This window comes from Felis catus, chromosome D2 (assembly GCF_018350175.1).
Source record: "Felis catus isolate Fca126 chromosome D2, F.catus_Fca126_mat1.0, whole genome shotgun sequence".
Taxonomy (NCBI): domain Eukaryota; kingdom Metazoa; phylum Chordata; class Mammalia; order Carnivora; family Felidae; genus Felis; species Felis catus.
In genome coordinates, this window is record NC_058378.1 from 11,999,437 (window position 1) to 12,022,964 (window position 23,528).

At 40.4% G+C, this 23,528-nt stretch overlaps 1 protein-coding gene across 3 annotated transcripts in view; it reads right to left on the bottom strand.

The window, feature by feature from the left end:
- Positions 1-639: 639 nt before the first annotated feature.
- The window catches only part of MTR (5-methyltetrahydrofolate-homocysteine methyltransferase), a 131,620-nt gene continuing 108,731 nt past the window's right edge, over positions 640-23,528 (bottom strand). For all 3 annotated transcript variants that reach the window (XM_045039904.1, XM_045039903.1, XM_045039902.1), the window contains one exon: positions 640-1,221. In XM_045039904.1, coding sequence (XP_044895839.1) covers positions 1,101-1,221 — 121 coding nt within the window. In that variant the 3' untranslated portion in view covers positions 640-1,100. The remainder of the gene's footprint in view (positions 1,222-23,528) is intronic.

The following is a 23,528-nucleotide window of genomic DNA, read 5'->3' on the forward strand; positions in this document are numbered from 1 at the left end:
CCCATTAGAACTTGCTGCTTTGAGGTTAAGAGATTATCACTTTTTCATTATTATTTATGAGAAGCAACAATTTGGGGCCAGATATCGTGTCGTCCTTCGGGATTAAATAAGACCTACTCTTTGCCGAGCAGGAGCTGACCATCTAGTTCATTACATTTTAATTACTTTTACTTTCCAACAGGCAATTTTATAAGTCATTTTTATAAATTTGGACATACATTCATGCATTCAATAAAAGCTTATTGACTAGAAGTTACAGTCTGGTAGGGATAGAAACCTAAATAAACCGTTGCAAGTGCCAGATACAAGTTCCAAGGGCCATAATAAAGCACAGTTCCCTTCGTTGATCCTTAAGGCAACTGGTCAGGGAAAGCTTTCAGACGTGTTAAGGCAGAAAACCTAAGGGCACTGACAGTCTGTCAAAGCGGGCTTTGGGAGAAGGATGCCGTCACAGAGATCACTTACTTTCCGATTCTGTTCAAGGGCAGCTCAGCCATACGCCAGCTGCCTGACCCCAGGAGTCCTTGGAAAACACATGAAATCATTCTCACCCACTAAGGTGGTATGACTAATGAGAGGTCTTGTGGTCGTGGCTTAATGAGGTGAAACGATTAAACTGTAATTAGCACATTTATTAGCTTAATATGAATCAATGCTTTTAAAGTTCCTGAAATGAATTTAATCTCCAAAATAAATTAAGCCCTTCCTCCAAGCTCCTTCATACCGTTAACATACCGATTTTTTTTTTCTTCTTCTTGGCATTCAGTCACAAATCCCATCCCCCACAAACAGTCTCCACCATGCAACCAGCCTGGGGGCAGGTAATCAAGTTTTATTGTAAATTGTTCTCTGGGCTGTTCTGAAAATTCCAAGGCAAGGTGAGGAAGAGCAGACCTCCGGGTAGGATCAAATTCTCATCGATCATGACGACAGAACCATGTTTCTGGTAAAGCCAAAGACGGTGCTCCCTCGCCAGAGGGCCGCCTGCCTACTCTGGCGGCCAGCTCTGTGCCTTCTGCAGTCACTTGTTGCCTTTACGCATTCATCCATCAGGCTGAACACAGAATCAATAACTAGTCGCCCGGCAGGATTTTTTAAGGTTATTGCTCGCAATCCTTCATTTGATGGATGCCCAATGTTGGTCGTATTGACTGGGAGCTGAAAAGTAGCTTTCTGATGCAGGTTTGATGAGTTACCGTTCTCTGCCAGATAAAGAAGTTTCTACAAAAGAAGAAAAATTACTTTTCTGGAATCTGCTCTTGTTCTACAGGACCAGAAATGTAGCTAAGAGGCTTGAAGTAGAAACACCAGACAACTCGGGCTTCGCCAAGGATGTTGCCTACTTTTGACAGGAAATTCCTCGTGTCCTGCACCCATACAGTTGACACTGGGACAATGTGGGGGTTAGGGGAACAGAACTCCCACCCTGGTGCAGTCATACAACTTTTGACTCTCCCGAAACTTTACTAATAGCCTACTCTTAATAGGCTTATGCTCTTAATAACATAAACAACACATATTTTGTATGTTACGTGGATTATATACGGTATTCTCACATTAATGTGAACTACAGAAAAGACAATGTTATTAAGAAAACCATAAGGAAAAATCGAAAAAAAATCCACATATAAATGGGCCTGTGCAGTTCAAACCTTTGTTGTTCAACAGTTAACTGCATTTTAAAAATTTTTTTTTTTCAACGTTTATTTATTTTTGGGACAGAGAGAGACAGAGCATGAACAGGGGAGGGGCAGAGAGAGAGGGAGACACAGAATAGGAAGCAGGCTCCAGGCTCTGAGCCATCAGCCCAGAGCCTGATGCGGGGCTCGAACTCACAGACCGCGAGATCGTGACCTGGCCAAAGTCGGACGCTTAACCGACTGCGCCACCCAGGCGCCCCAATTAACTGCATTTTCAAAAGCCACTGTATCTTTTTGCCCAAAAGATTTTTTTCTTTTTTTTTTTTAATGTTTATTTTTGAGAGAGAGAGAGTGTGAGCAGGGGAAGGGCAGAGAGGAAGGAAGGGATTTTTTTTTTTTTTACAGGATATAATTTTTAAAAGGAATTTTCTTTGGAAATGCCGAAACAAAGCAAAACCTATCAGATATCTGAGATGTGGTCTTAGAATAATCCTGAGCTACAATCAACACATATCAAAAGTTGTAACTATCAAGTTCCTGATTTTATGATGAATTTTCATTTATCCAAAATGTTTCCAAATTCTGGGACATTTTTTAAAAATTCAGATTGAGGGATGCCTGGGTGGCTCAGTCGGTTGAATGTCCGACTTTGGCTGAGGTCATGATCTTGCAGTTCATGGGTTCAAGCCCTGTGTCAGGCTCTGGGCCGACAGCTCAGAGCTTGAAGCATACTTCAGATTCTGTGTGTCTCTCTCTCTGCCCTTCCCCTGCTCGTACTCTCTCTCTCTCAAAATAAACAAACAAACAAACATACATACATTAAAAAAATTAAATAAGTAAATGAATTAAATAAAATAAAATTCAGATTGAAAGAGAGAAACCAGAGTGCTGGCTTTGGCAATAAACTCTCCTCCTTTCCATATTTGTGACTGCTTTCTCCAGCGGGGAGAAACACGCATTTTACTAATAAAAGGAGTTTTCTTCCGCTTTTTTGAGGTATAATTGACAGAACTATAATATATTGTAAGTGTACATGTGATCATTTGATAGACGTATCCATTATGGAAGAATTCCCACAATCCCACAATTAACACATCTGCACCTCACATATTTGCTTTTTGGGTTTTTTGGGGTTTTTTTTTTAGGTTTTTTAGCAGGTTTTTTGTTTGTTTTTGGTGAGAATAGTTAAGTTCTCTCTTGTAGCAAATTTCAATTATACAATACACTAGTATCAACTATAGTCACCATGTTATAGATTAGATCCTCAGACCTCATTCGTGTTATAACTGAAAGTTTGTACCCTTTTATCAACCTCTCCCCTTTACCCCCACTGCCCACCATTCCACTCTATGCTTCTATGAGTTTGACTTGTTTTTGTAAGACTCCACACGTAAGTGATACCGTGCAGACTTTGTCTTTCTCTGTCTGGCTTATGTCACTTAGCAATCTCACCACCGTTTGCTATCTCTTCTCTTTTTGCTAATGGACATCCTAACAGGTGTGAAGCGATATCTCATTGTGGTTTTGATCTGAATGTCCCTGATGGTTAGTGGTTCTTTTGTTTTGTTTTTCCTGATGGTTAGTGTTATTGACCACTTTTTCATGTATCTCTATCTGTATGTTTTCTTGGGAAACATCTTCAGATCTGTCGCCCATTTCTTAAGTTGGGTTGTTTGGTTTTTTGCTAGTGAGGTGTATGAATTCCTTGTATATTTAACCCTTTATCAAAGAGGTGATTTGCAAATATTTTTTTTTCCCATTCTGTAGGTTGCCTTCTCATTTTGCTGATGGTTTGTTTCCTTTGCTGGGAATAAAACTAGTTTCAGAACTGTTAGCCCAGACCACAGCAAAGAAGCAAGCCTACTAACTAGAGTTCAGTATTCGTTAAATTTCTTTCTCCCCTGAGGTACAATTTGCATGAAGTGCAATGCAGACATGTTAGATGTGCAATTCATTGAGGTTTGATAAATCTACAGTCTAACCAAGATACAAAACAAACAAACAAAAAAACAAACAAAAACAAAAAACCACTTGTATTATTCCAGAAATTGCCCTTGTGCCCTCTTCTGCTCAATCCCAGTCACCATAGACAACACAGCTCTCAAGTCCATCACCAGAGATTACTTTCAGCCTACTCCTGAACGTCATATAAATGGAATCATCAAACCCTTGTTCTTCTATGCCTGGTTCTTCTGCTCAACAGAATGTCTGGTTTTGCCATCAAGATTAAGCAAAGGTCATAGAAAAAACTGAGGACTATTTGATCTTTTATTATTCTCTGGAAGAATATTTCTAAGATTAGAATGATTTGTTCTTTGAAAAATTGCCAGAATTTACCTGTAAAAGTCCTCTGGTTTTGGTGTTTTCTTTGTGTGAAAAATTTAAAGCTACTATTTCAATTTCTTTATAGATATTGGGTCATTCAGGCTTTCTGTTTCTGTTTTGAGACGATTTCAGTAGGTCATATTTTCCTATGAACTTGTCTAGCTTATCTAAGCTTCCAAATTTATCAGCATAAACCTGTTCATATATTCCTTATTTTAATTTTGGTTGGATCTGTAGTTATATAACTTTTTTCTTTCCTAACATTACTATTTTTTTCTTCATTAATCTCAACAGAGATGTAACTACTTTATTAGTAACTACTTTATTAGGACAAAATTTTGGTTTTATTGATGATTTCTAATGTAATTTTTAAAATTATTATTGATTTCTGCTCTTATTTTTTATGTTCTCTCTCCTTCCACATTCTTTGGATGTATTCTATTGTTTTATTTTCTTCAGTTTCATTTTATTGACACTTAGCCTTTCTTCCTTTTCAAAATAAGTGTTGAAGGCTATATATTTCATCCTATCACTCATAAATATTTTAACATGTATAGCTTGCCTCATTTGAGAAAAGATTAATAAAGAGGCATATAGTACAAGATTTAAAAATAAGATTATGAGGGGGCACCTGAGTGGCTCGGTCGGTTGAGCGTTGGCTCAGGTCATGAGGTCATGATCCCAGGGTCATGGGATGGAGCCCCACATTGCCCCAAGTCCACACTCCGTACAGAGGCTGCTTAAGATTCTCTCTCAGCGTGCCTAGGTGGCTCAGTTGGCCAAGCATCCAACTTCAGCTCAGGTCATGATTTCACAGTTTGTGAGTTCAAGCCTCACGCTGGGCTCTGGGCTGACAGCTCAGAGTCTGGAGCCTGCTTCAGATTCTGTGTTTCCCTCTCTCTCTGTTCCCCCCCCCCCACTCCCCCGCCCCACTCACGCTCTCTCTCTCTCTCTAAAATAAAAAGACATTAAAAAAAAAAAAAGATTCTCTATCTGCCCCATCCCTTGCTCATGTGCCCTCTCTGTAAAAGAAAATAATAATAATAATAATAATCAGATGAAGAGGAGATTCTTTAAAGATGGCAATGGTGGTTGCACAGGTCTGGTTTTAACTGAATTGCTTCTTCACATTTACAATGGGTTTCTTGTTGGCAGCATGCAGCTGGGTATTGCTGTTTTTTCCAATCTGATAATCTCTGCATGAGAATTGGATATTTATACAATTTATATTTAATGTAATTACTGATATGCTTTGATTTAAATCTTCCATACAGCTATTATTTTTTGTATGTTCCATCTGTTCGTTGCCCTTTTTACTCTTTTTATGTCTTTCTTTCACTGAGGATTTTTTATTATTCAATTTTATCTCCTTTGTTGTCTTACTAGCTATAACTCCTTGTTGTGTTAGCGTTTACTTTAGGGTTTACAGTACACATCTTATTTTATCCATCCACCTTCAAGCAATATCATATCATTTCACAAATAACACAAGAATCTTACAGTAGCATGCTTCAATTTCTTTGTAGGAATGTTTATTCAAGTACTTTGTCCATTTTGAAAATGAGTTGGTTATTTTGCTATTGAGTTGTAGGTGTTTCTTATATATTTTGGAAATGTACCCTTTATCAGATATATGTTTGCAAATACTTTCTCCCATGCTGTAGCCTGCCTTTTCATTTTGTTGATTGTTTCCTTTGCTGTGCAGAAGCTTTTAGTTTGATGTAGTCCCAATTGTCTGGTTTAGCTTCTGTTGCCTGTGTTTTTGGTGTCATTTCCAAGAAGTCATTAGCAAGGCCAATGTCCAGGAGATTTTCTTCCATATTTTCTTCTAGGAATTTTACAGTTTGTCTCATTTTATTTGTCTTTTTGAGGATCGCCATCCCAGTAAATATGAAGTAGCATCTCATTGTGCTTTTTGATTTGCATTTCTCTAATGGCTAATGATGCTGAGCATCTCTTCATGTGCTTGCTGCCCATGTGTATATCTTTGTTGGAGAATTGCTTATTCAAATATTTTGCCAACACTTAAATTGGGTTATTTGCTTTTTAAAATTTTTTTTTAACGTTTATTTATTTTTGAGACAGAGAGAGACAGAGCATGAACGGGGGAGGGTCAGAGAGAGAGAGGGAGACACAGAATCTGAAACAGGCTCCAGGCTCTGAGCTGTCAGCACAGAGCCCAATGTGGGGCTTGAACTCACGAACCGCAAGATAATGACGTGAGCCCAAGTCGGACGCTTAACCGACTGAGCACCCGGGTTATTTGCTCTTTTATTATTGAGTTGCAATTGTCTTTCTACATTGTACATGCAACTCCCTTATCAGAACTATGATTTATAAGAAATTTTCCCATTCTGTGGGGTGTCTTTTCATTCTCTTGATGGTATCCTTTAAGGCAGAAAAGTTTTAAATGCTTATTTTGTTAAATTTACTTGGTTTTTTTTTTCCTTTTGTGCTTGTCCTTTGATGTCATGTCTAAGTAACATTCCCTAATCCAAGGTTGTAAGGATTTATGCCTTTTCTCTTCTAACACTTTCACATGGTCTTTTGAAAAATAGTCTTTTGATACATCTTGAGTTAATTTATGCATATGGTATGCGGTAGGGGTTTTTCAACTTCATTGTTTTGCTTGAAGATATCCAGTTGTCCCAGTACCGTGTGTTGAAGAGACTATTCTTTCCCCCACTGAATGTCTTAGCACCCTCCTTGAAAATCAACTGACTGTAAGTGTTCAGGTTTATTTCTGAACTCTCAATTCTATTCTATTAATCTGTATGTTTACAGTTATGGCAGGCAGTACCACATTAGCTTGAAAACTACTCATAGTAATAAGACATAATAACTATTAGTTATATGTATCAAATGCTTGGCAAGAATTTTCACAAAGGAGATGCAAGTAAAAAATGACAGAAATAAAATAACAATAGGAAAATTTAGTATACTTCTGTCAGTCCAAGACCAATCAAATGGATTAAAAAATCAGTAAAACTATAGAAAACTTAAGCAACACAATCAACAAGATAGATTTTATAGATATATACCTAACTCTGAACTCTACTAATAAGGGGTACACATCCATTTCAAGTGCTCATGGAATAGTCAAGAATACTAGTCAGAGTTTAGGTCACAAGCAAAAAATGCTATTAACTTTTGGGTAAAAGGTGAAACATAAAGTTAAATAGCAAAATTCTTTTTAAATAATAAGAACAGTATATATCAGAATCTGTGGGATAAAACTAAAGCAGTTATCAGAGCATTAAATGTCATACCAGTAAGTATTTTAAAATAAAATGAATTAAACACCCAAGTAAAAAAGAAAAACCAAAGAAAGCGGAAGACAGAGGAAATATACAAACAAAACTTAATGATTTAAAAAACAGAAAACCAACAGAAATAACAAATCAAAAAGCTGACTCAACAAAATAGGCAAAACACTAGCTAAGCTGATCAAGACAAAAAGTAATAGAACATAAATATACCAAAGTATCTGTGAGAAATGGGAATAACCAACAAAGAGAAAGAAGTAAGGAAAAACCTATGAGACTACTTTGCACAACTCTCTACAAATAATTTTAAAAACCTAGATGAGGGGCATCTGGGTGGCTCAGTCTGTTCAGCAACTGTCTCTTGATTTCAGCTCAGGTCATGATTTCCCAGTTTGTGAGTTCCAGCCCCACATCGGGCTCCATGCTGATGGTGTGGAGCCTGCTTGGGATTCTTTCTCCTCCCTCTCTCTCTGCAACCTCTCTCTGCCCTCTCCTGTTCGTGCTCTTTCTCTCTCTCAAAATAAATAAGTAAACTTAAAAAACAAAACTAGATGAAAAGGATAATTTTTAAAGGATAATTTTCAATTTGAAAAAATTGATCCCAGTAAATACAGAAAGTCTTAATAGACTACCTATCATAGAAAAAATAAAATGGTTATTCACATACACATGCATGCACACACACACAACATAAAGAAACCAAACATAGGTGGTTTCTCAGGGTATGTCCACCAAGCTTTCAAAATTCAAATATTCCCAATTAGACTTAAATTATTGTAGAACAGAAACCAAATTTGTTTTATGAAGCAAGAATAATATTGACACAAAATTTTTTAATGTGATTTTTAAAATGTATTTATTTTACAGAGAGAGGTTGAGAGAGTGTGTGAGCTGGAGAAGGGGCAGAGAGAGAGAGAGAGGGTGTGTGTGTGTGTGTGTGAGAGAGAGAGAGAGAGAGAGAGAGAGAGAATCTAAAGCACATGGGGCTCCATCCCACAACCCTGAGATCACAACCTGAGCTGAAATCAAGAGTCAGACGCTCAACCAACTGAGCCACAGGGATACAAAATTCTGATAAAGATTGTTTTAAGAAGAAAACTAAAGAACAACTTCACTTACGGGTGCTGAGGAAATGATCTTAAATACAATCATGAATATGAAAAGGTTCTCAACATCAATGGTCATAACGGAAAAGCAAATTGAAGTCACAATGTCACAGTACCATCATACACGAAATGGCTAAAATTTTAAAGGCCTGGCAGTACGAGAGTGACAAGGATGTGGAAGACCAGTATCTGAGCTCCCCCAAAGGCTGATGCCGGGACAAGGTTTCAAGGGTAGGTAATTTATTTGGGATGTGATCCCAAATAAAAGTGACGAAGACAGATAGGGAACGGAAGGCAGATAATAAATTACGCATGATCAAGCAAGTTACCACCGGGGTAACTGAAGCTTAATCCCATGGGAACTCTGAGAGACACTGTAGAACACTCGCCTCAGAGTTATCCTACTTGAGGAGTGAGGGAACTGAGGGGTTATACACCAACTCTTGTCAGTTATGGGTTGAGCGCGACTCCTGCAGGCAGTAACCTTAGATAGAGTATTTTCCGGGATGCCATCCGCATGGGCGCAGCAGGTCCCAGCCTTCAGAGAAAGTCCTGCAGCGGAGACAGATGATGACACTGGCAGCTAGAAGTCAGAGTTCGTCAGTCAGTCACCCTACAACCCAGAGTGACTACTAAATGGACCGACTGGAACTCATAAACTGCGTGGGGGTGTAAACTGGTACAATTACTTTGAAAGACGCTTTTGGAACGATCACGAAAGCCGAAAATACCCTCTGACTACTCTTAGGAATATACCCAATGTAAATGAGCGCATATGCGCACCAAAAGGCAGGCACAAAAATGTTCACAGAAGCTTCACTGTAACAGTAAAACCTGGAAACAACCCAAATGGCTACCAACCCGTAGAAAGAACAAATTGTAGTATATTCAAACAATAGCATACATCAATGAAAAATAAAAACGACTATGACACACACCATGCTTTAACCTCAGAAATATAATGCAGAGCCCACGCACTAGCATTCCATTTATATACAAAAACTAATTCATGGTGCTAGAACTTAGAATGTGTACATTTGGGAGTGACAGTAACTGGGGAGGAATGAAAGGGAGGCTCCTCGGATGCTTATAGATCTACTGTGCCTGGATTTGAATAATGGTTACACTGGTGTATACATTTGTAAGAATTCTCTAAGCTGCATGCTTAAGATTTGTGCCATTGTTGCATCTAAGTTGTGTTTCAATGGAAAGACTTTTAAAAATCATATTTCCTTGCTCTTCCCACTGAATAAAGCAAGAATCAATGCATCAACCCAGTAGTAATCAGCACCCCTGAGCCAAGATTGTGGTTGCTAAACACGATTTCCCGCTAAAAGGACAAGGGATTTTTGAGAAGTGGCTGATTCTAAGGGGAAGGAGATGTAAAAGATAAGCCTGGATCACACAAGAGCAAGGACACTACTAAAGATCACTATACTTCTATCACAGGGACTCGGGAATGAATGCGTAATACCACACTGGTCAAAGGTAAGAAAATTTGAACAGCAAAATAAAACAATAAATGAAATGGAGGAAATCATTTCAAATACGTTAGTGTCTATGAGTTAGTTCATAGTGCCATCAAACTAGCCTCATTGGTCACCTTTGGAGACCGGAAACATTTGAAATATGACAAATAAGGTAAAAGAAGTATCTATTTTTGCTGTTTCTATATTATCTGCACTGTAACCAAATAATTGAAGAGAACAAGTTTCTATCTGCATTAGTACTTGAGCTAAAATAATGAGCTGATGGAATGAGACTATCACCCTCTTGTAGCTCCTAATGAATGAAAAGATCTAGATGCTGGTCATCAATGGCAGGTAACGTCACAAAAAAAAGAGACTCCAGACATGATATCCCTCCTGATGGACATTCCCAACACCACCCACTCGGTGGTTGTGCAACACTACAACAAACAAAATCTTCAAATACACAGGGATTCTGACAATTTACATGAAACAAAAGGAACAGAGGAACACGCTGAACAGTAGTATGGGGACGAAGACCAAATCTAGACCAAGGAAAATCTGTAAGACAAACATCTTCCTTTCTTCAAAGAAAATTACAATAAAAAATACGCAAGAAAACGAGGGAGAATCCATAAAGATTTCAGAGTCATTAAGCCAATTATAACATATGGGCCTTATTTGTATCCCAATTCAACAAACCATAAGAATATAAATAGCAAGAGATAATCAGGAAAATGTAAATACCAGCTGGATATTAGAGTATTCTTAAATTTTAGGTGTCATAATGGTATTGTGGTCATTTTTTTTCTCTATAATTTATTTACTTTTTATAATGTACATCTGAGTTAGTTAGCACATGGTGCAACAATGATTTCAGGAGTACTTTCCTTAAGCCCCTCACCCATTTAGCCCATCTCCCCTCCCACAACCCCTCCAGCAACTCTCCGTTTGTTCTCTATATTTAAGAGTCTCTTCTGTTTTGTCCCCATTTTTATATTATTTTTGCTTCCCTTATATTCATCTGTTTTCTATCTTAAAGTCCTCATATTAGCAAAGTCATATATTTGTCTTTCTATGACTAATTTCGCTTAGCATAATACCCTCTAGTTCCATCCAAGTAGTTGCAAATGGCAAGATTTCATTCTTTTTGATTGCCGAGTAATATTCCATTGTATATATATACCACATCTTCTTTATCCATTCATCCGTTGATGGACATTTGGGCTCTTTCCATACTGTGGCTATTGTCAACAGTGCTGCTATAAACATCGGGGTGCACATGCCCCTTCAACACAGCCCACCTGTATCCCTTGGATAAATACCTAGCAATGCAATGGCTGGGTCGTAGGGTAGTTCTATTTTTAATTTTTTGAGGAACCTCCATACTGTTTTCCAGAGTGGCTGCGCCAGTTTACATTCCCATGTGGTCATGTTTTTGTGGGGGGTGGGGGGGAGTCCTTGTAGAGGTACATACTAAAAAATTTACAGATGAAATAATGTCTGGGACTTGCTACAATATGGAGTCCATGTTAGATGAAGTTAGATAAGGAAAGATTAGCCATGTTTTAACAATTGTTGAAGTTGAGCACGTTAGTTGGCTAGAGAGGCCATAACTAAGTAACATGGATTAACCTCACAAATTTAATTCCTCATAGTTCCAGTGGCTACAAGTTTGAGATCAAGGTGTCAACGAGTTTTGTTTCTTCTGAGGACTCTTTTCTTGGCTTGCAGGTGGTCACCTCTCCCTGTGTCCTCACATGGCCACTCCTCTGTGCATGAATTGTCTCTGTCTTAATCTCCTCTTTTATAAGGACACCACCATATTGGATTAAAGCCCACCTGTATGATTTCATTTTAGTTTACTTACTTCTTTAAAGGACCTTTCTGCAATTACATTCATATTCTGCGGTCATGTCTCCGAACATACGAATTTGGAGGGAACACAATTCAGCTCCTAACACTGGGTGATGATGACAATGGGGTCATTGCACTATTCATTCCACTTCTGTGTAAGTTTGAGATATTCCAGAATAAAATTTCCATTTCTTAAATGAGAAAATCGGTGGAAGAGAAAAAATAGAGTTTGGTGTGAACTACTCTACCGAATCTAGATAGAAACATAGTCACTTATTCTTTATTTTTCCAATTAGTGGCTCAATAATCTGTAGGCCGACTAGTAGACCATCTTTTACGTTCCTGAGGTGCCTCCATCCCCAGAGTCTAAGAAACCCGAGAGTATACTGAATCCAAAGTGCAATCAGACCTCCCCCAGTGCTGGCCACAGAGGAAACTCGGGTCTCCTTAGCTTAACCACTGACTGGACTTTGCTGATGCACAATGCTATTCGTTCCTTCCCAACACAGTACACATGCTTGCTTAGTACTGCAACAAAAGTGACCTTGATGGCCAATATTGTGACACTGGCTGAAATGTTTGAGGGAGGACAATTGCATCGCTTTATGCTAAGTTCAGATCGAAGTTAAAGTTCTCAGCTTTCAGCTCTTTTAGGGCATTCAGGCAGTCTCTTACTAAGATGCTTCCAAGAGAACTGAGTCAGGATTGTTCCAACGCATCATGGATTCATGATGGATGGATTCAACACTCAATTCATAAAGTTGAAATAAGGTAAATATCCAAATTAGCTAACTGGGAGAAAGTGGTTAACATCCACAGAATCATAGAACAGCCGACTTCTATTTCTGGCAATAAGGTAGATTACAATAACTGAGAATCTTCCCGCCTGGAAATGTTGCACAAAATATAATAAACATCCTTTTAAATATACAACTAAATTTAAGATACAAAACAGGTGAACATAAGGGACGGGAAGCAAAAATAATATAAAAACAGGGAGGGGGACAAAACATAAGAGACTCTTAAATACGGAGAACTGAGGGTTGCCGCCGGGGTGTTGGGCGGGGAGGGATGGGCTAAATGGACAAGGGGCAGTAAGGAGGACACTTGTTGGGATGACCACTGGGTGTTATATGTAGGGGGTAGATCACTGGATTCCACTCCTGAGTCATTAGTGCACTATATGCTAACCGACTTGGATGTAGATCTTTAAAAAGAGAGAAAAAAAAAAATAAATAAATATATAACTGAACAGGCAAGAAAGTAAGGGAAATCCTTAAGGGAAAAGCCAGAAACAAAACCAAAAAGCAGAAGTTCAGACAGCTCTCATGAATTCTGCTGGACTTGACAGCTGTTGGGGAAGGAAGACTTTTTCTCTATCCTTCAAGACTTTTCCAGCTCATCTAAAAATTAAATTGACACAAGACATTAACAGGAGGAAAAAACCCAAAGATTAATTAAGTGCACATGGCAGCCCATGAGACCTAAAGAAATGACTGAGGCTGACAGTTTTTATACTTTTTAGACAGACAGACAATAAATCTGTGAAGAACTGTAGGACAAAGAAGACTTATTTCAGGTGCTTTAATTACTAAGGAATCCTAGAATTTGGGCAGGGGAAGTCATCAAAGTAACAAGACTTGTTTATACAGCCGTCTCTACTCTGAATTCCCTACCTCTAGTAATTAGGATGTCTTTTTACCTTCCAGTTTTAGGGAAAGTGCCTTTTCCGTGGGAAATTTATTTCCTGCTTTCTGGAGACAAAGGGGGCTCAGAGTCCTTTCTGCACCGGCTGTTTCTTAAGTAACTTAATTTAAAATCATCAATTTATCGAAATGGCACATTTGGTCGGTGGGGGGGCGGGGGGGGGAACTATCCTTGGCCCCTATATGGCCAAGCAGCTATCATTTTAATAGCCATGTTAGGACAAAAAAATAAACAAATAAAGACTTAGACCCATGGTAGGAAAATGGAGCAGAAGTTCTCAACAAGAGTCAGACCCTCCAGGCTGACGTCCCCAGTAAAAGCATGAATTAAGAATATGGCCTATCAGCAATGCGATGTAACAAGAGAGCTTTCTGGTTTAATCCTGTGCTTCAAGTCTAAGTGTCTTCAAAATCAATACTACCTTGAGAGTTTGTCCATGGACCTTTTCTATCCTATGTTTGCACACATTTGTACTACATTTGTGTAGGGATTTCTACGTTGCAAGATTCACATAAAAAAGTCATTTCAGGCTGATAATACCCTTGGTATGCCTGAAAGAAAGAACTAGTTAGAGGGACACATCTTTAACCGAAGCCTAAAGGACTCCAGCAGATAAAACTCCACCAGATATGAGCTCACAACCCATAATTATATATGATACTTAAAGAAATGTGAGGACTGAACCCACTCATACATAAATGAACCATCTGAAACCCAGATATTTTAATGACTTGCCAAAGTCACGTGGTTTTTTAGTGGCTGAGCCAGAACAGAGCTCAGGTCTTATGACTTGCTTGCAAATTATGTATTTTCTTCTAGCAACAGCCTTTTTTTCATATGGTGCTTCTCTCACTTCAGAATTCTAAGGGGAAAACCAGGTCTGTCTTTAAATTCAACATTCCAACACTCAAAACTGAGCCTTCTGCCCCCAAATAAACAAGTTGATTCTGCTAGTATGATTGTTCAAGTCCACAGGTAGTCTTATCTGTATTGTAGAAATACTCTGCACCTAAAAAAATACATTTTAAAAATGGGTTACTCAGTACTCTCATGGTCTGCTGATCGGAACATCCTTTTGGAAAGTAATTTTGTTAAACACACCAATAGTTTTCAATGTGATGCTCCCTTGAGTAATTCATTCGTAGGATCTTCTCAGAGATGTGAGCAAAGGTTTAGTGCTCAATTAGGCTCACACTTTTGTAATCTAAATGGCAAAAAATTAGAAACGGCGTAATGTTCAACAAGGAGGAATAGTTATATAAATTATAGTACACAGAATAGATTGTTATAAAGCCTCAAAAATATCTTTGAAGGCTCTGATGGAAAACTGAGTGGAAAAAAGGTAATATAAAAATATAGGTGTATAAACCACCATTAGGATGGCAGTTACAGAAAAAATAAGAAAATAGCAAATGTTGGCAAAGAGATGGAGAAACTATCTTGTGCTCTGTTGATTACAATGTAAACTGGTGCAGCCACTGTGGAAAACAGTATGGAGGTTCCTCAAAAAACTAGACACAGAATTACCACATGATTCAGCAATTCCATTCCTGGGTATATACCCAGAAGAAATGAAAGCAGGAATGTAAACAGATATTTGTACATCTATATTGTTAGCAGCATTATTCAAAATGGCCAAAATGTGGAAGCAACCCGAGTGTCTGTTGACAAATGAACAGATAAACAAAATGTGGTCTATCAGTACAGTGGAATATTATCCAGCCTTAATCGGGAAGGAAATGCTTCACACATGCTACAAAATGAATGACTCCTGAAGACATTACGTGAAATGCCGATCACAAATGGATGAATATCATAGAGTTACAAATCTATGAGGCCCCTAGAGGAGTCAAACCCATAAACACAGAAAGTAGACCAGTGGCCGCCAGGGGCCGGGGGGGGGGGGGGGGGGGGGCGGGGAGGGGCAGGGGAGGGGGAGTGGGGAGTTAGTGTTTAATGAGGAGAGAGTTTCAGCTGTGGAAGATGAAAAACTTCTGGAGATAGATGGGGGTGTGGTTGCACAACAACATTAATGTACTTCATGCCATTGGGCTGTACATTTAAATGGTAAATTTTGTGTCATATATTTTATCATAATAAATAATGTATACATATATACAATATATACAAAACATATTAACACATAGCATACATAATGTATATTGTATCTATTGTTATATACGTATTTGTATACATATATAGTAACATAAATTGTATTAAAAAAGGTATGTGGTAAGTAGGTTAATAGGTACAAAAACTGTCAAGATTTATGCTGTATTCATTCCTATTATTGCTATAACAAATTACCATAAATTTGGTATCTACAGTCATAGTCTCTTACAGTTGTGTGGGTCAGAAATCAGGAATCAGTATCACTGAGCTAAAATCAAGGTGTCAGGTGCTGGGGTCTCTCCAGAGGCTCTAGGGGAGAATCCATTTCCTGGCTTCTGGAGCTTCTAGAAGCTGCCTGCATTCCTTGGCTCACGGTCCTTTTCTCCATCTTCAAGGCCAGTGGCATTTTGCTTCACTGGTGACTTTGCCTTGTTCTGCATCACATCTCTCCCTGCTTCCCTCATCTAAGGACACCTATGACTGCATTTCGGCCCCACTGGACTATGCAGGATAATCTCCCCATTTCAAGATTCTTAATTTGATGTCATCCTTCACCACAGAAGGTAACATCCACCCTTTTGCCATAGAACACAGCTGTCTTTAGGGGCCATTATTCCGCCTACTCACACATGGATGGAAAGAAAGAAGAAAGACAACAGAAGGAAATGTCATGAAACATTACTAGTAGCTAAATCATGAATCGTTTTCCTCTGTATACTTTTATATAGCTAACATGCTTTTTGCAATGAACAAGTTTTATAATAAAAAAAATACTATTTTTTAATGTTAATTTTTGAGAGAGAGAGCGCGCGCGCGAGAGAGAGAGAGCGCATGCATAAACACAGAGGAGGGACACACAGAGAGAGAGGGAGGCACAGAATTTGAAGCAGGCTCCAGGCTCCGAGCTGTCAGCACAGAGCCCAATGCAGGGCTTATGAACTGTGAGATCATGACCTGAGCAAAGCTGGATGCTTAACTGACCAGGCACCCCTGAATACTACTTATTTTTAAAAGGGCTTTTATTTATTTATTTATTTTTTTGATTTTTTTTTAACGTTTTATTTATTTTTGAGACAGAGACAGAGCATGAACGGGGGAGGGCCAGAGAGAGGGAGACACAGAGTCCAAAACAGGCTCCAGGCTCCGAGCTGTCAGCACAGAGCCCTACGCGGGGCTCGAACTCACGGACTGTGAGATCATGACCTGAGCCGAAGCCGGCCGCTCAACCGACTGAGCCACCCAGGCGCCCCTTAAAAGGGCTTTTAAAATACAGATATAGCTCAGTGTGTTGGAGGTGCTTTTCCAGCTGTGGGTTGGATTTCACTAAATCTCGTTTAACTCTCCCGACGACCAGAGTAACCCATCTGTAGATGTCAATCCCCTAACACGAACGTTGTCTATAATGTAGAAGCAAAGTAAGTTGCCCAGGAATGAATCCAGTCAAAATTAAAATAAAACTCCTCTATAGGGAAGGTTAATATACACAAATGTGATGCTGCAGTTAGAAGACATTTCGCAAAACCCAGATCTCAATTCCCAGCATGGCCTTGGTTTGCACCCAGTTGGCTCGTCTGTAATATTTATGGCTCCTTCTGGAAATCTTCCAGTCTTACCACAGTCAGGTCTCTCCTCCCTGAATTCCTCCTGGGCCACTAGCATTCATAATTAGATTTATACACATGGTCTGCAAATGAGGTATGTGTGATGTGGTGTTGCATCCATTATTTTGGTAGCATGGTGAGAAAGTGAGAAAATTAAACCTCCCCCAAGGGTCTACACCATCACTCTTCAGTTAGTGAAGATTCTTTTCTTTGAAGTGAGGCACTGTGCTAAGTGTGCCACCACATCCCAGCAGACGCTCAGCCATAGGCAGGTCTTGGTCCAGAGAGACGAAGACAAGACACAGAGACAGCCATCAGGACACAGGTGCACTGGGGGAGCTTATGTCCAGGGGGTCTGGGAACAGCCTACCGCATGAGGCGCCTGCTCTGGGATCTGCAAGCAGACAGCTTTGATGGCACAGCGACTACCCCAGCAGCGGTCTCTGGCCTCTCCTCCCTCCTGGTACAGCCCGCGTTCCAAGGAGATCAAGGCCTGCCATCCACACACTCTTCATTGCAAAGGAGATGCTTCACACTGACCACCCCCGGGGCCTCTGACCTTGAGTGCTGAACAACGTGTCCCTCTACATATTCTGCTTGCTGGGAATATGGCAGGAAGACAGGATCTCTACTCTCCAGAGATCGTGATTAATGGGCATTCAGGGCCTTCTGGCACATCCCATACAGCTGGATGCTTTCTGGAGAGTACCACATTCAAGTTCTCGCACTCGCATCATGGTCATTTTATCGATGGAGAAGCTGCAGCTTGGAGAGGTCGTGTCACTTGACCAAAGTCACCCCCAAGCTAGTAGCTGTTGGAAGCATGAGTTGGCAGGGGGGAGGGGGGGCGGGGGAGGTATTTATGAAGCCACACGGAATATACACTGTAGTTCATCACACATCTATCCACTGAGAAGACAGAAAGTCCAACCCAAGTCCCCTCATACCACTGGTCATCTTGGGGGGATTATTCATTAACAAACACCTGCTCTCTTCAAAGTTTCCAAACACACAAAGAAAGCAGAAGAGAGAGTTTTGTCCTTTTAAATACCCCACAATCTAATTGGGGAGACAATACATACAGCCTGTGATGTACATACAGTGACAAAGCAGTATGTAATCTCAGAAGAGCCACACACGAGTGACCGATGAAGGGCTAAGACACGTGAACTGAGGCTGGCGTTCATCACAGAAGGGGATCTGCTGGTTAAGAGCGTTTATCTTTGAGGGCAGAGTGGTTTAGCGTGATAAACCAGGGTTCTACAGATTTTACTCACCATAAATATGCTTTCATGGCAGAACCAAAAAGATGTTGTAAAGTAAGGCAGGGGCTTTTTAAAATTTATGTTACTGTGCAATTGCTACCTCCTCTGCACCGAGGCTCAGAAAGCAAATTTTTAGGAAAGACAAAGAGGAGGACAAAAAAGGGAATCGTGGTTGAGAGCGACGGCAGGAAGGCAGGCTGCGTCATTAATCTCTAAAGAGCAGTTGGTTAAATAAGTGGTTTCTCTTTGGAAGGCAGATGTTTATCAGTAAATACTCTTGGGAAGCACAGTTTGTTAATCTTTGGGGGGAGATGTCTGGGCACTTCTGTTCCCCCGAGGCCGTGGTGTGATGAGGAGGAGGGAAGCCTGACAGCTGGTCTTGGATCTGTATTCGCTGAGCTGCATTTGTGCTCGTGGCTGATCACAGGCCCTTCCCTCTAAAACACAGGAGGAAGCCGCTTGGCCGTGCCCACGTGCACTTATCGTGCCCGGTTCTGGCATAGCAACAAGGACATTAATGTTCAGAACCAGGTCACCGGGGAATGCACCCGTGTTTTCAACAGCACTACATGGCATACTGGTTTCTAGCTGGGTTAAGCTAGAAAGGCAACCAAGCTTACTCGATGAGGTCTAAAACTGGGGGTGGTAAGGGGACAAAGCAAAAGGTCAAAGTTCCCCCCGCCTTTTTTTTTTTTTTAAGTTTATTTATTATATATTTTTTAGAGAGACAGAGAAAGAGCATGAGCAGGCGAGGGGCAGAGAGAGAGCTGTCAGTGCAGAGCCCAATGCGGGGCTCGATCTCACCAACCGCAAGATGACGACCTGAGCTGAAACCAAGAGTCGGACTCAACCGACTGAGCCACCCAGGTGCCCCAAGGTCAAAGTTTCCTAACGGCCAGCAGTTGCACTCAGAAGCATCAGTAAAATCTTGGGAAAGAGGCCTGAAACCTACATGGGTGGTGCAATACTCCTTCAAGCCGTGCCCTTGAGACCAAGACAGGAGACGGATACCTCCCCAGTTTTTAAATCTGCAGTGGAGATTCTGAGTTTAAGATGCGAATGACACAAGGTACTGGAGGGAGTCCACTTGCTACAAACTCTGCAGACAATGTTACTCTCCCCGAGCCCAGGGAGTCTGACTCACTTGCTACTGTTGTACACGATGCCCGAGAACAGGACCTCGCCCAATACATAAACTCATGAATGAGCATATAAACGGATGAATTGAATGAATATGCGTGAATGCATAAATGTCATCTCACAGTATACATTTCCCCTCTTGGGAATCTCAGCCAAAGCAAAAGAGAGGGCACTTGCCCAGCCAGCACCTCCTCTCTGTAAGATCGTAAGCACTGTTGGAGCTCGTGAGAGAAGAAAAAGGTACACGTAAATGGCTGCAAATCTTAGCAGGGCCCTGAGAGCCAGGTACCAATCACATCTATAAAATAATAGAAGTTTTTCATATTTTTATCTGAAAGGACTGATAGAAATGACTGTATTCACATCAAAGCGATTAGCAACACAGCCTCACCCACTTTTTTTTTTTTTCCTATAGAAGGCAGGCTTTATCCCTCTAATGCTGGTAAGAAAATATTTGGGTAAAGTCCCTTGTGCTCTCTCCCCATTGTTTGGGCCGTCATTATTCTTTCCTACCTCTTCCCTGCCCCCTCCCAAATATGCCCACAAATGTTTGCTCCTTCCATTAGCCAACTCTTTGAAAGTTTTACCCTCGCTTCCCACATCCAGAAATATCACCTTTCCACATCCGCTCCAACCCTACACACTGAGCACAGACTTAAAGGTGGCATCCAAAGCTAATAAACTTTTCACTAAACAAAACCCATTAATTACTCTTTCTTAAGAGTCAGCTACTTCTGCTAATCTGATACAAACCATCCCAAATTAGCATCTTCTTCCCTCCTCAATGCCAACGGCACTAAATGACTCAACCTTGCCATGCACCAGCCCCTTCAGCTTCCAGGGGATGTGCTGACATCCTTGTCACGACACACTCCCTCACTCTGTAACCACATTTCTTCTGCATCTTTTCATACACCCTGATGAACCTCCTTCACTTCAGCAACCCTTTCTCTGGGCTAAACGTCAGGCTTGGCTCTTTTGCCACACAGTGATAGCAGAAGAAGATACTCTTGTTATCTGACATGATGGGGGAAGAATTCTTCTTAGTCTATTCTGGTTAAGGGAGAAGGATCACACTTCTCACACTTGGGTGGCCAACCTTCAAATATAGTAATTCGCACTAAAGTGTACTTAATACTGAAGTCATACTGAATTTTAACAAGTCTTTGATGATTCAGAAGGCACTGCAGGGATATTGCAATACTTGTGACTCATCGTGATGGAGATCAGTGATCACTGAGTAGTAGATTTTGGAAAGGCCACTGGTGGAAGCATCAGTTTTGTTTCTGCCCAATTGTCTCCCTGCATTGAACAGGTGCAGCAAACCTCTGTGTCTGGAAAAGCTCCAGGGAGTCCTAGCTATGATTATTATTATTGAGCTATAACTGACATGTAACACTGTGTAAGTCTAAGACCCACCATGTGTGGCTTGATACGTTTATATGTTACAGTAGGATTTTTACAGTAGCTCAGCTCGTACCTTTATCATGTCACGTATCAAATGTTTTTAATTCCACATACAAATGGTATCATATGGTATTTGTCTTTCTCTGATTTATCTCCCTTTCTAGCTGGTTTCTTGATGTTTGAGCTTTTAATACGATTTCATCCATCCAAGAAATATTTAAATTCCCACTACATGCCTGACGGAACTTCTAAATTTTTGGTTCTGGCATTAACTATTGCAAATACTCTTCTTCCTTGAGTAGCTCAGCAAACAGAATAGGTACCATGCCTCCTTGCCTCCAACTTTCTGATAAAGGTTTGTTTTTGCCTGTTTTCTTCATGATGGTCAATTATAGCAGACAGATGGAGGGCTCGTAAGTTTTCATAGGGTTCTTCTCTCAACTCATCTAGTCTGGTGGGTAATAAGGCACAGAGTGGGAAACACGAATATTTTCCATTTATTGATCATTTTTCTAATTATAGAAGAGAATTGTACCCAAACCCATCCCTATGCCAAGCTGAGAGGGACCCAACTTCTAACTGTACCAACCTCCTTCCATTATAACTCACCAATTTGGGGGTGGGACGGAATATATTCACTCGTTGACATTTGATCCCTAACTGTATTCAAAACTTAACTTGATGGCACATTGTGGGGGAAATGGGATTCTGCAAAGCAGGAACCAACACTGGCTCTGCTAATGACCAAACTCGCACTTAGCTTCAACTTCCTGAGCAGTTGGAGCAGATCTGTTACAGCCTGCCCACAGCAATGCACAGAGAAAACCGATGATGACTGAATAGAAGTTTTAGAGGAGACACGCCATTGAAACCGGACTTGGAGCTAACTACTCCCTTTTCTCAAAAGAGTAGCAGTATTTAAAAAAATAACCGAGCATTTCTGACACTCGGGTATTTTCCACTGACATTCTTTTTTTTTTTTTTTTTAACGTTTATTTATTTTTGAGAGACAGACAGACAGAGCATGAGTGGGGGAGGGTCAGAGAGAGAGGGAGACAGAATCTAAAGCAGACTCCAGGCTCTGAGCTGTCAGCAGAGTCCAATGGGGGCTCGAACTCAAAAACCGCGAGTTCATAACCTGAGCTGAAGTTGGACACTTAACTGACTGCATCACCGAGGAGCCCCTCACTGAAATTCCTCAGATTTTTTTGATGTGCTCATTTCAACACAGTTGAAAAACAATCTATCACATCAGGGAAAACTGTGTTTCATTAATGATATTTAGCACTATCCACCAAGACAAATGGACTTCCCAGGTTTTCACTGAAAACATGCACAAAATACATGGGTCTTCTATAATAAAATAAACAATCCCACGTGATTATAGATGGGAGAGCATTGAAATTCCTTCAGATAATTCAGAAGGAAATGTCACTTTTCTCTCTTCTGAGTTTCCCTCTGGGTAAAAGAACAAACAGGATTGTAAAAAGTTCAAAGTTCCTTTCTCGGCTGCCAACAGCTTCACACTCTGCAGGCTGACTTATGTATTGCATCACGGAAAGCAGAGACTGTGATAAACATCATTCATCAATCCGTCTGGTTTTTGTTTCTTCCATTTCGTGCAACATCTAATCTTAAGGTTCTCAAAAATCATTTGATCCAACCCTTTTCTAGGCAATAATTACAGAAAATCACTTGTTTTGTGAGTCTCCAAAAGGCTGTAATAATACTTAAAAGCAAAGAATGAGGCAAAAGATATCTTTGAAAATCACATTTTGAAGGGAGTATGTACATGGAATGAGATATTCCATGTGTTGAGAAATGGGACCACGTCTAGGGCTGAATTGATTGAAATCCTAACTTTTCAGATTATTCAAAATCACATCTATTTCAAGCTGGCTTTGTTGCCACACTCGTCTTTTTTTAAAAGGGTAACAATAGATGCTTGTTATAAAACTGAAGTCGTGTAGAAAGAATGAGAAATACCCAAACCCTGAGTCCCTCCCCGCTGGCCCCCCAATCCCATTCCCCAAAAGTAACCACTTAAGAATTTCTTGTATAACCTTCTAGGTATTTTCACCGCACATACTAGCATTTTTTTAGACACACACATATGGAATTCTAATATACCCTGTGTTCTGTAATTGGACAACACGTACAGTTGACGTGTGGCCATGACGTGAGCTTGAAGTGAGGTGACTTTTCTGCAGGCCGCCCATGTGCTGTCTTCAAGGGTCAGTAAAGAGAGCATCAGCAGGGCTGTTTCTGCTACGACGAAATCCTGAAGGTGGGTGTGGAGGGTACTAGACTGTTTATGTCCCAGTCTCCTTCTGAGCAAGAGAAAATCACCACGGTTCTCCCTCTGCTCACTTAGAACACTCCATGTAGGGAACCACACGGCCGGTGCTGGGCTAGGCTCTGGGGGTTTGGAGCCCAGGCAGTGAGCCTTGGACCCCGCCCTCATGGAGCTTCACAGAATGCTCTCCCTGCAAAACACTGTCCCCCTGAGAGAGTCTGCTCGTCAACTCAAGCCAACCTTTACTGAGCACGTATCAGGAACCAAGCTCTAGTGAGACACACTAATACCAAGATGAACAAGGATTCCAACCTGCCCTTTAAGAATCACAGCCTAA